General features: G+C 42.4%; 1 protein-coding gene across 9 annotated transcripts in view; it reads right to left on the bottom strand.

The window, feature by feature from the left end:
- TAOK3 (TAO kinase 3) overlaps nucleotides 1–18,416 on the bottom strand; it is a 93,999-nt gene that overhangs the window by 23,116 nt on the left and 52,467 nt on the right. For 7 of the 9 annotated variants that reach the window (XM_082325168.1, XM_082325170.1, XM_082325173.1 and 4 more), the window contains 6 exons: nucleotides 17,497–17,610; nucleotides 16,331–16,422; nucleotides 14,189–14,282; nucleotides 12,690–12,771; nucleotides 6,585–6,752; nucleotides 3,502–3,708 (listed from right to left, as the gene is read on the bottom strand). In XM_082325168.1, the coding sequence (XP_082181294.1) occupies nucleotides 3,502–3,708; nucleotides 6,585–6,752; nucleotides 12,690–12,771; nucleotides 14,189–14,282; nucleotides 16,331–16,422; nucleotides 17,497–17,610 (757 nt within the window). Of the gene's footprint in view, nucleotides 1–3,501; nucleotides 3,709–6,584; nucleotides 6,753–12,689; nucleotides 12,772–14,188; nucleotides 14,317–16,330; nucleotides 16,423–16,717; nucleotides 16,817–17,496; nucleotides 17,611–18,416 lie in introns of those variants that run through there. The other 2 variants (XM_082325175.1, XM_082325176.1) reach the window with 2 other exon arrangements.

Genomic DNA, 18,416 nt, shown 5'->3' on the forward strand with positions numbered 1-18,416 from the left:
AGATGAGCCTTGGACGGAGAAGCACAGTTACGTTAACTGTCTTCAAAAGAGAGACGACAGAAAAGCAGAACTCTTACACTGATCACACTGCAACTTGCATGGGGGAGGTCACCAATCTGAAACCTGCCAAGGGGCAAGGAGAAGTTCCTGGCAGGGCAGCTCGTCCAGGCTGGACATCTGAATTTCCCGTAAAGAATCTGCTGGTGATGAAGGCATCCTCCCGAGGACGCAGTCTTTCATCCTAAGGATGGCCTGAGATCCCAATGCAGGCTTCCCGACTGGGTAACAGACATTATTCCATTTTTTTTTCCTCCCAGGAGTTTAGAACACAGCTATCAACTAAGTTATATTAAAAGCTACACATTCAATTAGGGCTTTTTATTACTCTTATTTTCTTCCTGTCCAGTGATTTTTCTGCCATTCTACTGGTTCCACTCTGCTGACAGGTAGCAGTCACCTTCGTTCTAAGCACAGGTATAGAAACGTGGAGCTCTACTGCTGCCCCAGAGCTTTTGTATTGCGGAAGGAGTGAGACTGCGCTTGCTTTTCGTGGAGGATTTATTACAAATACTATTCTCTGTCAGGCAAAACCCAAGCATCCTGGCTATCGTGAACTAGTATAGCCAGTGAAAGTTAACTAGATCAGAAGCAGGTCCTTTCACTTACTCTACGACCACAAAACATGTTTGGAAGTTACAGCAGCTCGCAGCTGTTAAAATAATAATAATAAAAAATGTTTACAAATGCTTTTACTACAGCAGCCTGTTTCTTATGCTTTGCCTGCGTCTCAGAGTAGTTGGTCACGGTAGAGATGCTAGGAGATGGGGATGCTCCTCCCAGCCTAGGTGACGCAGCGAGAGCCTGAGATCTGCTCCCGAATTCCACCGCGCAAACGCCGCTGCAGACGGGCTCCGCGCACCGAGCAGCGGCCTGAAGCGCGGGAGGCTGGCAACCATATTTCACACGTGAGCACAGACTTTTTCATCCTACATTTTACAATTGCACGGGACAGTCCGGGGCTGCGGTCCAAAGAAATCAAAAGGCCTCTGACACTTTGAGCCTTAGAAAATATCAACGGTTTAGGCAACTTTGCCGTCCTGGTCACTTTACACAGCCTGGTACATCCGGAGGTTCTTAATTAACACATTTGTGGAATACCATAATTTTACACAACATTTTGATTTGACCTGTGTCAAAACAATCTCGTATGTGACCCTATGCCCACATAACGGAGACAGCTGGCTAATTATGTTCATCGGTATTTTCTTTTTAGCCTTTAAAGGCTGATTAAATGCAAAACAAAAGCTTAATTTAAACTTGAACCCTAGGTTCTTTCCATTTTGTTTGCTATTAGGCTCCAGAGTGCTACCAAACTCAGCACTCCCTACTTCTCACCTGCTGGAACAAAACCAAGTTGTGCGGATCAGCTTCATCACTGTTTATAGAAACACAGTTAAAGCAAGCACAAAGACAAATTGAAGTATTTTCAGAATAAGGAACTTTACCTTGAAAACAGAGTGGGATGTATGTGTATATAAACCCCCTGAAATGTCCTCTTCCAATCTGAGTCTTTTCACATGTATTATATATACACACAATGTACACATGAAGCAGTTTTCCATTTAAAATTGCGTTCCCCAAAGTAGCAGAGAACAAAAAAAATCAGGTACTGAATTAAAACAATATATCTGCAGACTGGAATACATCCTGCTACACAGTCTAAATTTACCTTATGTGCACATACAGCGAAAGGTAACATCTGCCAATTGCGAAGGCATCTACTCCACTGCAAGAATCCGTAATCACACCCAATTTTTACCTATTTTCTAAAGACCATCAGTGCAGATCTGGGTTTTGTGCTTCCAAAATGACCCGAAAACACCTGTGTTAAGGGATCTCCGGTGATTTCTTTTACAATACTTCAGTTACAAGTGTAGCAGAGACCCTGTTTTTCCAAAGCAGATAACAAAAACTTCCATGTTTATGCATTCTACTCAAATCAATGTCTTAACCTCAAGAAAACAACAGCTACGCAGAAATCTAAGAGGACTGAATTCAGAGCCTCAGAAATCTTCCTGTATTTGTCCTTTAGAAGCGTCATACAATCACTACAAAATGAAATATTATTCTTAAAGCAGGAACTCTCCTCCTTTCACAAACGCAATTTATGTCTGATGGGAGCGGCTCACATTTTGTTTTCATCAGCTGTAATGACACTGATCAGTCAGTAATATTATAATGTCTGACTATTGTGTAAATCAAACTTCTATTTTAATGCATACGTAAATATGACTACTTAACAACGTGAAATCAAAATCAATACACATTTCTGAAGCCTACACAAAATGAGCAAAAGCTCCAACTATAACCACCCAGAACATACCATCGGTTGTGCCGCTCTTCGTTCAGGATGGTTCCTCGGGCTGCCATTTTGTACCTAACACTGTTTTTTGAGAAGGGTCTCTCTGAAAAGGTGCTACTGCAAATGTATTTGAGAAAGACGTAAACCCCTGAAACCTATGCAACTTATCTGCCAGTATCTTTAAATATGCAAGGCAATCTGTTGTTGGAGACAAAATTCCGTGAGAGCTCCCTTTTATAAGCGCTTCAACATTCAATTACACAAACACTGTATTTCAGGGGGGAAAATTGCTTACAAATATTTAGTTAGTTAGAACCAGGGTTTGCTGTAACCCTAACAAATGAGAAATTCATACTTTTCATGCTGCTGTAATGTTTTAGCTCCTCTGCCAAAAAGTATCCATAGGCTTTGAAGCTCTTTGCAAATGCAATCACACAAACAACCTATATTTTACTGCCCACTAGCAAATGACACTGCTAAGGCCAAACCAAAGCTATTTTAGTCAAACGATCTCAGATTAGATGCTGACTTACAGCGAGACAACTTTAGCTTGGTATCTAGGACTAAGAAAACAAAAGGCAACAGATCACAACATGCAGCAAAAGAGCAGAAGAGCGTTGAGTGGAATTTGACTCAAAACATACCTGGTGGGAAGGGTCCAAGGTTCTGCACACTTCCACTTCTCGTGAGGAAAATCCAAGTGCAAGCAGATTTTAATCGTACACCGTGACTGGTAAATGCTTAGCTTAGCTGCTACAACCACTTGTCACCGTACCACGTAATACAGTACCATCATTCACAAGGGAACAACGACTGATGTTACAAGCAGAGGTGAAGAAGTGCACATGCAGGGCTGCGGAAGGAGGCATGCGGCAAGTCTGCGTGAACCCTGCCTAGACACTGACACTACTACCTTTCGTCAGCGGCCTCTTTTTGTTTTCCGAGGTTATTTAAATGCAGTTTAGCTTTTAAAGAAAAAACACAGAACTTGATTCTGGCAAGCCCGCCACCAGCTCCTGCTCTCAGCAGATGGCTCAGCACGAGACCACAGCACACTGATCGTTGGGCCCTTCGCGGGTGAGCCAGCGTGAGCAATAGCAGGGACCGCGGGAAGCTATGGAGAGCACCAGAGAACATACCTTCTTATGAACAACGGAGGAAGTGGAATTAATTGTGCTCTCGTCACTATGCATCATGACCAGTTCAGGGCTGCTCTCATCCAGGACCTCCTGCATGCTGCTCACACTGCTGCTCTGACTGCCTGTGCTCACGGACATGCTTGGGATGGAATGGTTGCTGCCCAGACTGTCCATCTTCCTACTCAGGTTTGATCCATGCTCACTGTCCTATAAAACAAGGGGCATCAGTTACAAGCACTGCAGGAGATCACCTGCCTGGCGTCTGCCTGCAGGGCCCAAAGTTTGTTTTACAGGCGACTCTGCAGAGGTAAAGGTTCTTTGCTCGTTATTTTGGCAACTGTGTTCCTCAAGGCTGCTTGGGTTATGAAATGCTCCATATGGGGCAGTTACCTTTTGCCTTTTCCCCTGCAATCTTACTATTATCAGGCCTTAAGCCAGTTTTTTCCCCGCATAGCAGTAAGCCTGGGCATGGCGCTTGGCTTGGAGAGGAGACATCCAGGAATAATGGATGGCTGGCGGACGGAGTCTCATAATTAAAAAGAGCAATCTAAGTTTGTATGAAAACAACATTCCAAGTCAGCGTACGCTACCACGCATTTTGTGAATCGGGAAAGAGGTAAGAATGAACCCATTTTTTTATGGTTTGATAGCTATCAGGTGCTTAGCAGGTGTAGAGGTTTTAACCTCCATCTCCCAAGCAGTCAGCAATTGCATTTTGTCAAGCTACAAACCCCTTTAACATTGTGTTTTCAGCCAAGATAAATTCTTCATTCACCTTTAAGCAGCTGACTCAGAAGAGCCTGCATTATTACAGTGATTAAAGCTGTTGTGATCTACTTAGACGTATGTAAATAAGTGTTCCTCATATAGGACATATTTTTGGTTCTACAGACAAATATCAGAAGTTAGCATCCTTTTTTCTTGTTGCATACTTATACCAGCTCAGTAACCTCAGAATATGCGCTTAATCTGGACTGACTGAGAGAATTTATGGAGTCCTTTGTAATTAATTAGTGGCACTGAAAAGGCTTGCAAGGAGTTCACAGTGAGGACAGAGAACTCCAAATATTCTTCAGCTCTTGGTCCGAAATAGCCTCGATTCACCAAAATGAATGGCTTGCTACTGCACGCAGTTTGTCCTGGCCTCCAAAGCCGGCTTGGGAGAATGCCATTACAAATCAAATAACAGGGTACTCATTTGGTTGGAAACCAACAGAAAGATAAAATTGACAGACTTGACAGATTTGTATTTGATCGTGTGATTATTTTTAAGCAATCAGCAGATCATTCAGAGCCTGTGTAAGGGCACTTAAAATCCAAAATAATACTATTTTACAGAGAACATGTTCACATGGGAATGAAAATATTTCCAGGATGCTTATATAAAGTTGCAGAAGAAATAACAGAATGAAGCATCTGAGATGAGGACATGGCTATGTAATTAATGAAAGGACAGAGATGAGGTTGCATATGCAACCTTAACATTGACTTCCTGACTTGAATACTTCTCAAAATGACCTTAACTTTTCTTGCAAGAGCTCCGAGGAAAGCATTAGTGGTATTTTGAGCGTTAAAGATTTCTAATGCTCCTTTTCCACCTTAGAAAGTCTAAGGTAGCAAAAGGAACCGTCTCGTGGCATTTACAGTTGAGCAGCTCCTGTTAACCAGTGAAGTAGTAACTGAAGCAAGTGCTACGTTTTCCTTTCGCTGCCGAGTTAGTGATACACACGAGCGTACAACCTTCGTTTGCAGTACACAAGCTCAGTGGTAAAACGCAGTGCAGAGCATGCTGTGCACATGCAGAGCGTGAGCTTCGTTAGTGTTAATTCCTAGAGATACAATCTCTTTTCTTCCCCCTTTTTTGAGAGGTGGGGACAGGAGGAACAGAAGATACATCTTGGAGTCAGCTACTACCACGTGTATCCCGCTTCTCTGTTGAGCCTGGATCTGCTCAACAGTCAAGTGGGAAACACATTCCCTTGCGCTTTCCTACCCTGTCACTCTCCTAACAGCTTTTCGCACGTGGGTAGACAGAGCTTGAAGGTTTCCGTGCAAAAATCTGACAAATCCCCCCTCTCCCACCGCAACAACTAAGCTCAGGTTTAGAAGCCGGCTAGCTGGAGGGTTAGAACAGAAGCACTCTGTAGCTTTAACCACAGCGGTTGCTGTTCTTGCTCCTTCTGCGCATCTCCCCTCCTGTATGCTCCCCGACCCAACACCCAAGCTCGCCTATTTCTTAAACCAGAGCTCTAGTTTAGCCTTAAAGGAACATTTGACATAACAAACCTCAAAACCAAGTCCCTGAATATATGCTGAGCTTGGGCATCTCACTGCGTATTATCTTGCTATGCCGCAGAAAAAAGGACTACAAACGTCAATTTGCTTGTCTGTTTTTCTGTTGAGAACCAGTCATGGATTTATGTGGCTGCACCAAAGGACATTAATTTCCATCTAATCTCATCAATTGAAAAATGACTGGTTTCCTTCTCTAAGCCACAGTTAGTGTCACTTATCAAACACGGATTAAGTGGGTTGTTTATTATAAGATTTAAGCTGAAGCTGAATTTTATGTCTTTAATCTTTTTTTCTTTAATATGAAAGAATTTTTAAAAGTAAGTCCTACTAATTTGGCGATTTGCTTTTCAGCTCATGATAGGCCAATTACTTTACAATAAAGTTATGGTAATTGAAAAAAAATATTAACATTAATCAAGTGGTCTTGACTGGGCTTCCGAGACTGAAAAGCTTGGACTGTCAACAGACCCGCCTGCACACAGGCTGCGAGCCACCTTCTTCTCACAGAGAATCTCCCTGCAAAAGAGTTTCTTCCCTAAAGCTTTCAGAAGAAAGGTCACCATTTGAAAACCCAAAGTTTTAAAGTTGCCAATAAATGCACATCTAACATCGAGTACAGGCTACTGTCACTCCTAATCCTACCCTATATCTCTGCTGATCGGGATGTTATTTCACCAACACGGATTGCACCCTCACCTAGGCTATGCTTGTTCTGCCCCCTTAAGGGCAGGACACTTGCCCTAAAATTATTTGTAGCAGTGCAAATAAGGTAACAAAATAAAACGTACCTCCTCCTCTTCTTGAGACTCGGTCAGTGGGCCATTCCGTGTCTCTTGGAAAAGGATTTTCTTCATTTTCCGGTACTGAAGGTTATCCAGTTCACGTACGGCATCTTTTGTCCTTTGAATGAGGTCTATTAGTACCCTCGGTGGTCGGTCTCGGCGAACAAAATCATGCTAAATTAAAGGAAATAAATCACATGGTTTCAGACATGACACTAGTATGTTGGATGTAAAAAAAAAGGGACACAGTGACTTTTTTAAAGAGACACCTGAAATGACAGTTCATATTCAGTAGTTGGTCTGTTCGTATTCAATCGTTAGTCATACCCACTATGAAAGATTCCAAACACACTCGGCACGGATTACGCTGACTATACTCATCGCTATGTCGAATAACCAAACGGATCGTGCTACGCGCCGAGTTTCGAAGCGTAGGCTGCAAAACGTTTTGTTCGGAAGTCAGAAGATCTGCTGAAGCACAGAGCTCAAACGTAGAGTACAGAGCGGCGAGGCAAAATTCGCTTCGCTACTTGAAAGTCGCGCGCGTGCATACGGATGCAGGCAGGCGGGTGGAGAGGTGGGAGCCCTGGCTGACCCTTCGCCAGCTCTAACCCCGATTCACTTTCCTGGCTGAAGTGAAACAGTTTGGACCAGGGTCGGGTTTTCTGAGCTCTTCGTGCAACACAGCTAATTCGTCCCTTCCCAAGCTCGTTCGCTTGAAGTGTACGAGGTACAAGATGGTGCCACTCCAAACCTTACAAAGGCACAGGACTTCAAAATGAACAAAATGCATAAAAGGGCAGAGAAGAATCGATCCTGACTATGCAAGACTACCTGCCTAAGCTACATGTAAAGCTTTATCCTGCATCTATCTATCCCGATTCATACATAAAACCAGTAAGACGACTGCGAGGTTTATTTATACTTAAAGCATTCGTAGCCAGAGTTAAGTATTATCAGTTGTTTACTAACTCCTGCTAAGTATGTACTAGAAGCACGGGCTCTAAGCGCAGACTTAACAATAAATTCTTATTAAATTAAGTATATGATTAAAGGCTCTTCTCCGATTTCTCAGATACGTTCTCCTGAACCGTACCACTGGCAGTAGAGTGTGAAAGCTTTGCACCTTTCCCATTTAACCTTTGACTAAAGTAGACAGTTCGAGTATACACTTGCCAAAATTCTACGTGGGATCACTACAATTGGGTACGTTGCTTAATACGTATCACGGGAGATGGCCTGAAGGCACAAACATCTTCTGCACGTTTCTAGAAACATTAACAATGAAAGAGAGAAAGGGGAAAAAAGTTGTTCTCTACCCTGCAACGCAAATGCCACGGCGGCTTTTGCCAGAGAGCCTCCGCAGCCGGACCCTGCCTGCAAAGCCGTTCTCCGGAGGGGCCCGGCTGCCCCGCGGCCTCACAGCTCTCTCCACGCCTGGGGAACTCGGGGTCCCGCAGGACAGGGATAAGCATCTCTGCCCTAGACGGGCTGCCGTCCCTCAAGTTCAAGAGCTAACACATCCACCCGTAACTGGAGCAACCCATACATGAAAGCCAGTCCTCCTTAAAACAGGCGTCTTGCCTATGAAAAAGCGGAAAGGCTGAGCTGATCTTCTTTTAATGATTTGTAAATAAACATGGGAAGTATCATGCCACAGGCTTATTTCTTGTTTTTAATTGAATTCAAACTGTTGTGCGTTTGAGTTTTGCTAATGAGGACAGCTAGGCATTTCAGCACCAATTTTTTTGCTAGTGGTGATGGTGTTTATTTTTGAATTATAGCTGAAAGTTCTAAACATCATTTAACACAGAAGCAAAATGAATAATTTCTGCTCCTCAACACAGATAACCACCATTTATTTCTCTGTAAACAGTAACAACCTGCAGCTTATCTATTGTTAGAAAAAGGGTTTATCTCATTTTTATCTCATGGTAGATAATTTTTAGAAAGGAGTAAAGTATTTGGAACAATGATCCTGAACCTGAATCCATCCTATATGTCCAGCGTCTACTTGTTTATGCATATTCTTTAACGTGCAAATACTAATTTCACTGGAAAGACTACGTACTTCATATCCAAGCACTACTCAAATATTAGGATGAGATCACATGGAAACCACAGGGCAGATGCACAAAAGCGAAAACCAAACCAAAAGGCTCTTGCATAATGAGAATACAAATCTTGACTGCTTACTTGCATCACCTGATTGTATAAATTATATAAAAGACGTATGCATCCCCTCTGCTAGGTACTGTGCAACACTAAGAAATGATGGCTGAGAGGACTTAATTTGTCCACTTTCTCCGAATTGCAAGGAAAAAGCCAAACCAACCCAACGGGAGGAAGAGGCGAGCCTAAAGGCAGGCAGCAAGTTGGCTGGGAGAGTGCCCAACAGAACTCGAGTCTCCTGGGAATGTCACGTAAGCTGAGGGAACAGGGGAAAAGTTTTAGAATAAAATTTTGTAATTGCTTTTAATTTTAAAAGTGAAAAATATCAGTGAGTTTTTGGTTGTTTGTTGTTTTGTTTCTTTTTTTTTTTTTTAAATTTCAACTGCATTTTAATATCGCTACAGTAATTTGACTATTTTCATCTGGGATAGTGAATTGAAACTGCAAACATTCTCAAACACCTCATTTAAAACTCAGTTCCCTTTAAGAAAATGTGGCCACAAAAATTTGCCCCATCCCTGTTTACTGTACACAAGCGAAAAACCCTCAGAAGACAAAAAGATCTTCAATCTTATAATCTAACAAGCTTTAGGGAGAGCTACGGCAGGAGGGAACATCTAGGGTACTGTTCTGAAAGTCTAAAACCAAATAAAAAGACTAAATAGACACAATTTAAGAATAAAATCTCAGCTCCAATTGTTTGCACAGACTTTAACCTAAGGTACTCATGAAATCATATCCTTCAGTGAACTTACGCTATTCCTAGAGAGCAGAAAGGCTGCCAATCCACAGGAATGAATCATTCCGAAACCCACAACATAAACCTATTAGCTGGTCAAAGGACTGTCAGGGTGCTGCAAGCAGAACCCGAGAACAAAACGCTGGTTATGTGCCACAGCACAAATGTTATCATGGGGGGGAGGAATAAAAAATAATAAATAATAATAAAAAAATATATATATACACACACACACACACCAGGTGCTGAAGAGAGAGTACAAACAAGCTCATTCATCGGCCTTTACCTGGAAAACGAAGGCATGAGGGTTAAATATTCTATATGGTCCAGGCTTAAAGCAAGGACAGAAGCGATTGCAAAACTAGCTGTTCAGTAAAGAGCGCAGGGTTTTGATTTCTCTCTTCAAGAGCCAAGAGGCTCAGAAACATCAATGCATTTTACTGAGCTGAAAGAGCAACGAGAGAAGCCATAAAACAAAGGCTGAATGGTAGCCTTAGAACAAAAGTCAGCATGAAAAGGCTGTCAGGTAGACACAGAGCAGCAATCTAACCTTCTGTGGAAATTAAGCCAAACACTCACTGGAGCTAGCAATTCCTCTGCTCAAATATTTAAGGAAAAACTGAGTCCTGTTTACCTGGTGCGGAAGAGCAGCATGCCATGCAATTCTCACCAGCAGCTATGTACGGCAACCAGAGGAATAGCAGGGCCACTATCAATTTTAAAGAAAGGAAATAAAAGGAAAAAAAAAAAAAAAAGCCCAATGGAAAAGGGGCCGGACAGGATTTCACACATCCCTACCTTCTAACAGAAGGCTGCTCCTGAATTTCCCAAACACAAAGCCCTTGGAGTTCTAAGCAGTTCCTATACTTCTCAGGCAAACCAATGACTTGAACTGGAACTGATTTATGATTCACTGACAAAACTTTGGCAAGCTCCGGACACATCGCTCCCAGCACAGGTCCCCCTCCTACATGCTCTTGGCAACTGTGAGCCTGTACGAGGCACCTTCCAAAATGATACAGTTATTTCCTAAACACGGTCTAATTAATTGGGTTCAGTATAGAAACTATTAAAGGGATATAAACAACTTTTGGCTTTGGTGGTTTGATTAGGGGGAGAAGTTAACCTAGGCCTATCCTGTTAGTGCTGCTTTTAACAGCTACGTATGATGCATGAATATGAATGAAAAGAAGCAAACACATTACAAGTTGTTAATGAATCAAAAGGAATTGCTCAAAACCCATCTAGGGCAAAGAAACGATTGGAAAATGGAGATCAGAAACACAGATGGAAATACAACACCGCATGACTAGAGGGAAGTTGGAAAAAATGTGATGTCTGGAAATACACAATAAAAAAAATAGATGCAGAATATAAGAGTATAAGAGTATAAGAGATGCAGAGTAAGTAATAACATGAGGAGGGATCTACAGTTGGCACTAATCAATAAATTTGTCAGGATTTCCGCACCAGACAGTGGTCAAAAGAACACAGCATCAAAACCTCCTATTGTAACACCAGAGAGCAGAGCCCAGCCAGCCTTTCCCAGCTCCCACGTAGCCACACCTGGAGGAACATTTGATGGTACGTGTACTAGTGCCAGAAATGCCTGTCCAGCCAGAGGAACTTTAGCTAAAAAAAAATAAAAATAAAAAAAATCGAAAGCAAAACAAGAAGTGGATCAGGAAGACCTAAATGAATGTTTTACAAGAATAGAGCAAAAGAAGAGCTGAACTGAGATCAGGCAGAAAGATCGTGAAAAGACACATATTCAAAAGGTACAAGCAGATGAAGAATGAATCATGCTCACATTTGCGTTACTAGAGAAAAAAGGTCAAGATAACCTGAACTTAACCTGCGTCTATCAAAAAAAAGACAAGACGGGACAGTTCAGAGCACCCCACACAGAGCAATCCTGCTCTGGCCAGGAGATAAACACAGGTCATCCAGTCTCTTTCCACCTAACACCCATGTTCCTTTAAGTAATCGGCCACTATCTGTAAATCTTTATTAAGAGCTCAATCCTCTGATCATGTGGAATATAATTCTCAAAGTACTACCAGCTCTGCAAAAGATTTGCTATTGCTTATGCATCTTATGAAGACTGGTTAAGTCTAGATTTTGAGTAGCAATTAAAATGGCTTTTTAGATTTTTCTATCGCTTCCACAGAGAAAGCCTGTAGCAAATTACAAGCCTTCAATACTACCGAAATTGCATATAAGCTTAGCAGCAAGTATTACTGGTTACACAACAGAAAAATAACATTTTTCCTTACTGGAGAAGGTAAGCAGAAAAAAAAAAAAAAAAAAAAAAGGAGCATCAGCAAGTTAACAGTTACATTACTTTACACAAAACTGCGTAACTGCTCCAAAAAGGCCTTTGCTTCCACCCAAGCCACACCAGTTATAGCTTCCCCGCTCCCTCGGGTTGCCTCCAGGTTCCTCCCCGTTACCGCCTGCTCTTCCAGAGGCCACACAGCGGTCACAACTCAGGGCATCCTACTGCCAGCACAGTACGGCAGAGAGGCTGGTGAAAACTCCTTCTTCATCAAAGCAGTAGGAAAACCACGCTCCTAAATCTTACCTACACAGAAAACTACTGGTTGGAATTCACTTCTGCAGCACAGATTTAACTAACCCTGCTCTGGACCTGTCTGTCCTTGGTAATACTTTCCGTTAAAGTATGTACAGCATTGACTTGGGAAAAAAATTATTAAAAAAAGAAAAATCAGTATTAAATCCTTCTATCCCCCTTCTGCTGACAGGTCCTTCCTTCAGCTAAAAAACCTGTTACTCACACTACTATCCCATGAGGCTTGCAAGTTCTCCAACACAAATGTAACCTCTGCGGAGCTCTGGGGTGTAAGAGGAGCAGGGTGCTGGGCTGCTCCCCCGAGTAACTCCTCACTCAACAGTATAACTGTTTTACCACACAGCCTACCTCTGCTTTTCTCCAGGAGCTCGACTCTTGAGCATCATGTTATAAAAAGAATTGAGACTGATATAACAAGCAATGTCAGGAAAGAAAGTTAAACAGCCTAAAATACTCTTCAGAAGACCCCAGAACTCTAACGATTCAGATGAAAGCAAAACCAACAATTTTTTTTTTGGAAGGGCAAATATTTGTTCACCACCTTTGTAATTATTTTAGTAGACAAACAGATTTTTCCCAAATTTCTCAAAAAGATTTGAAAAATTACCCGTAATAGATCTGTTGATGATGGCCTTTCCTGAGGTATTTTCTGTAAGCAGTAATCAACAAATCCCCTAAAGGAGTCTGACCTGTAAATAAATAAAAAAAAAGTTCTAAATAAAAAAGCAGCTTAGGATCTGGAATACAAACACAAACTTCTTAGCGCAAAGCAAAAGAAAAACCTTGACTAATTTGTTCTTAAGTTCTGGGACAGAGAAATTACTCAGGATTTGGAAAAGTCCAGTTAAGTTGATCCCACCAGTTCTTCCAACCAACATGGACACACAATTATCTCCCAACCAGAAGCTGAGAACTATGCGTACCAGTCGCTATTTTCAATTTTACTTCAACGACGTAAAAATAGATGTCAATGAAATTATTGGTAACTCCAGAAATGCACTTCCTAAGTTTGCTGATGAAATGGCTCTCTAGAAGCTTCTCACCATTCGTAACACCGACTATGTAAAGCACCTTGCTACAATGCTTAGTTCAACAAAACTTTAGGCTATAGAGGAGCTTGTACCACAACTGGACAGAAGAAAACTGATCTTCTAGGCGCTACTGAACTCAAAAGCAGTGGTCTCAAAGCCACAGAGAGCAAACAGGTGGCTATAAACCAACTGCCTGCAATCAAGAATACCGATTCTTGTACTGTATTCCCAAGTTGTCTCCACTCTGCATTGCAAATTCTGCACAGAAGAACATGGGCAGCAGATATGAGAACAGTGTGCAGATATGAGACCAAGTTCTTTGAATTTTAAAAAATGGACAAACCAGAGAGGATGAAATAAGGAAACTGGAGTGGTTTTGATAAATGATGAGCAATGAAACAATTATGCTACTTAAATGCCTAGCAGTGTAACTGGGGGAACTTCACACCTCTCCAGGAGCTGTTGTTTCAAGCCATCTGCAGACCCTGCCAAGCACCCCTCGAGAGCTACATTCCACCCTTGGGTACAGAGAACGGGGTGACCCCTTTGCTCCCACAAACTAAGGAAGCATTCTTGTATCAAAGTCCAGACTCTGGAACAAGCCTGTAGCCTGGGGAGTATTTACTGGCCACAGAGCTCTGATGACTTTTGAAGTCACTCACTGAAAAAACAAAAAACCAAAAAAAACACGAATTACCTCTATATTCTGTGCACCTCTCCTCTCCCTTTCTCCACATTTCAGCTGCACTACAATGCTAACAATTCTTCTGTCAGGGATCTTTTGCAGCTGGAGGCTTTTCTGAGCTACGGCTGGCTTAATGCATCCAACAATATTTTAATTCCCACAGCGTCTACAGCCCCATAATTAACACCTCCACACATGTCGATTGTAGCACAGCCAAGTGACAGAAGGTCAAAATTGAGCCTGCCTACACAGGAGCATTATTTGAGAACGCAGTCAAATCACTACGCTGCAGCGAACACTTTTCTTGTCAGACTTTAACCACGAAAAGATCGTTGCAGAGCGTTTTCAGGGAAACAAACAAAAAAAATAATCCGGTAATAGCTCTCTTACCATTCATTTGACTGTAACGTAGGGGAATCGTTCTGGGCTATGTGATATAAGGCACTCATTGCATTCATGTTGAAAAGCGGAGGCTTCCTTTCAGCTAGAAAGAGAAGAGAAAGGTGTGATAAGGCAGTCTGGAAAGAAAAGGAGAAAGATAGGGAAGTATGAGCAAGGGTATCACGGCTACATCAATAGCTCATTACTGTCGTCATCACATTTAAGCTAATTATTTTCATATTCTATGTTAGACCAGGACAACCACTCAAGAAAAGCTGTTACTTCAAGAGGGAATGACAAAATCCAAAGAGAATAGGATGCAAATTTTAAAAGGAGAAGTTTCCAGTAAATGTTACTTTAGCCGCAAGTTTTCACTCCTGACCTGCCAAGCTAAGATCAGCAGAAGCTGACTAAAACAGAGCTTAGACACACAGCGCGTCGGGGCTAGGAAATTCATCTATCAATCCCTACGGATCTTTGATGCACTGCTGTAGCATCTATATTAAGGGAAAAGAGTGGCTGCCTGTTTCATTTGTCATTGGCAGTCACCTGCAAGTGGGACGGTTTGCCAAATTCACTCGCCAGGTGCATCATTAACTCCCCCCAACCAAAATTCTTCCTAGTCCTTGCGCCGAGAGGACACCTACCTACCAGCCCGACCTTGCAGGGGTGCAGCAGATCTCGCACAGAAGTTGAGAAAGGCGAGTTTGCACCACCACCTAAGGGCAGTCACGCCCATCGGCACATGATGCCCGGATTTTTAAGTTCATGTCAGGTCAGAGCAGTCACTTGTCCTTGACATGCAGCATGCAGGCAAACCACCGCATTTTCTTGTCTTTAAACACTACTTACTTTCGGCTACGCAAGAAATTAAGACATCAGCATTCAAAGAAAGCCAAGTGGTGCTCAACACGAGATTTCCTCCCACTGCTACCTGATCCCATGTTCAGATATGGAATCATGCAAAGGCAAAGCTCGAGGTTTAAAAAAAAAAAAGTTTAATACTTCTCAAAAAGGTAATATTGAAAAAAGCAAACCCATCAACTACGTAAAAGGGCTTTTGAGGTTCTTGACTGAAAAGCTCCACAGAAATTCTAGTATCAAGACTCAGTGCCTGTGTAGGGTAAGGTAGCATAATATCTATTTTACTGCTGTGATTTACTCCTTGAGAGGCCATAACTAGTCTAAACTCCACACAAAAAAAATCAGCAGCCATGCAGAAGAACAGAAGTCTAGAACTTCTCATTTTTGCATTCTTTATATCAAAACACAGACAGCGTCAGCAAGGCATTAGCGCCGACACACGAAATACAACACTGGAAGTTACTAGTCTTTACACCGTTACCGACTCCACGTTGGGGTCAATGTTTCTTCCCATTCTGTACGTCCCCCTCTTATCTCATATATATTTGTGCTGATTAAAGATTTCTGAATAACATTTTCAGTGAACTTGCCCTCACACTAAGTTCTTAAAAGTACTGCTGGGGAGTATAATCCATATGAAGAGCATCTTTGAAAATAATCTACTCGGCACATGCAATGTCAGTATTCAAACTTAAAGTGCACACATCTGCTCTGTGTACCTGCTATCCCATCTACATCTGCTTCAGGCTGTGTGGATGCGTGTCATTTGCCCTTTGCAGTGCAAACCCTTTTCTTCTCATGTAAAGAACCTGTCCACGTTGATTCATGTCTCAAACTTTCAGCTGAGATTGAAGATTTTTGTTTCAGAGAGTGGGGAAGTAAGAAGAATTGAAAATTAAACCTAGGTCCCTTCTGACACACCATTCTTAGGACACCAGTTCCCTTGACATAGCAGCTGGAACGACTTTTTCAAAACCCGGGTTGAAAAATACAGACTAGAAACCATGGTTTCTTCTCATACAAGACTAGAATTCTCTCGTTATTAAGGGAATAACCGAGCAGACCAGATTAACATGAAAGCACAGCAGCATTAGTGGCTTACTCTCGATTTGCCAGCGAGTAAAAGATTTACCCCAACTGTCAGCGCTTTCCAAGTCAGGCTTTTTAAAGAAAAAAAAAAACAAAACTAAAACTTATGAGGAATAAGAATCTTCCATTTTTTCAGGACTTCCTAATAAATATTGCAGACAGTTAATTATTCATCTCAGCTGCCAAGTATTTACTCACCTAACTCAATACACGTGATCCCAAGAGACCAGACATCCACCTTTCCATCGTACTGTCCCTCGTCCATAGCAAGGATCACCTCTGGTGCCATCCTACCAACCACAGTGCAAAACATGCGGGTTAGGGGATACAAATTGCGACTCCCAGTACACAGCTTAAAATGAGACGGCTTCGTTATCTTCAGCAGCGCAGCGGACCAGAACTTAAAGAGCCAGCATGGAGCTAAGTAAAGCCATGCCGAAATGAAACAATGCTTGCCTGCACTAGCAACTCTTCCAAGAGGCAGTTTAAGAAAGGAAAGGAAATAAGAGGCCAACCTGATCATCTTGCTGTTAGCGCAACATGCTGGCACATGGGAGACCCACACCGATCTCAAAGGCATTGTACCTGCAGGCAGACAGCAAGGGCTGGGAGAGTCCTAAAGGCATCACTTTCGCTCTCACCAGAGATGGTGGGGTTTCCACTGGCACACCAGGAGAATTTTCCAGCAGATTTATGCAGCCTGTGAGTGTAGCTATGAAAGGAACAGGGAAATCCGGAACAGTGGGGAAATACGGTGGCCCAGGATAAAGGGATGAGTGGGGCGGGAGGGGGAAGAAGCAGTGGGCCCAGCCTGCAAAAGTTCAGCCTCTTAACTTTTGTTCTTCAAAGACAAAGGAGGCTTCCTGCCAAATGGACTTGTTCAGAGGTTGGGCGATAGGCGACCTCTCATCAACGCCTGGGGCGTCTGCCACAAAGTAAGTGGAGCATAAAGCTGCGCTGGTCCACTACGGTGGGAATGCCACGCAACTCAAGTGACCCTTAAGCAAGTTTCTTCAAAATAGAATTTAAGTAGCCGTGTGACTTCCAGTCTGCATGGCCAGATTAACAGGATTCCCTCTTTCCATGTGGTTGTCTTAGTTCCACTACCCATGGCACAATTTTTAAGCCAACGGCATTACAACAGTCGAAACAGTAACTGGTGCCATATCAAAGTGCTGCACAGCCTACCTCTACTCATGGGCACTGAGAAAGAACACATTTCCTGAAGAGCTGGACACAGGGATTTTAAGAAAACCGCTTAGTTAACAAGGATTTTATGACAGATACTATTTTCAGATTGTGAAAGGCTGGAAATGGAAGAGAGCAGTCTTATAAAGGCCTGAAGTACTGCAGGCTTTACTCACCAGTAAGGCGTTCCCACGAAAGAATTGGCAGGGGAGACTATAGATGCAGACCCAAAATCAGCTAGTTTCACTTGACCTGGTTCTGTTAGAAGAATATTTCCAGCTTTAATATCCCTTTAAAAGTAAAAATGAAAAGTATAGTTCTGGTTACAATAGAATAACTTCCAAAAATTTACAAACGCACAGAAGTCCACTAACTTTTTCTCAATTGAACATTCATAAAAACCTGAGAATATTTAGAAGTCTAGTATTACAGAGAGCTAGAGAAGTCAGCTACGTGGGTTTTTGGGAAATGGAAACCTGTACCCAAAAAGGGCAGGGGGTGAGGGAAGAGAAGAAGAGAAGAGCCATAGCTGCAAGGCTGAGGCCCCAAACTGAGATCCAGGAGAGAGGTATCCCAATACCCTGCTGTGACACCTTAAACGATGCCAGACATGTTACTTTCATCTTTCAAATGCCCTAGGCTTCCTTATCTCATCCTTCCTACAACTCTCAGATAATTCATCCATTTAAGAGATTAAGGATAATGACACTACTGAAATACAAAAGGCACAAGATACATTCAACACCTTTGGCACTCTAAGTTTCTGAATTCCAGCAGTAAGTGGGATAATTTCAAATTAACTGCCCATGAAACGCTGAGAACGGTTAACTCAATTGGCACACCTTCCAAGACACTTGGCAACGACCCTATTCAAAGCCTGAGACGGACTTGTCAGTTATATCCCAAATATTTCTTTCTTCTACCCATCAGACATAAAAGGAGGAGGATTGCTTTAAGAAATTCAGGTCTACTTACATACTGCCAGCTGAAAATCACACTATAGTGAAAGTTCCTTAAAACCCTGATACAGCACTTCAATAACAAAGGGAAAATTGCACACTAGGTATGCCACAGACGCCTTTACACGGGCAAAGCT

The sequence above is a fragment of the Platalea leucorodia genome, assembly GCF_965183815.1.
Source record: "Platalea leucorodia genome assembly, chromosome: 12".
Lineage (NCBI taxonomy): Eukaryota > Metazoa > Chordata > Aves > Pelecaniformes > Threskiornithidae > Platalea > Platalea leucorodia.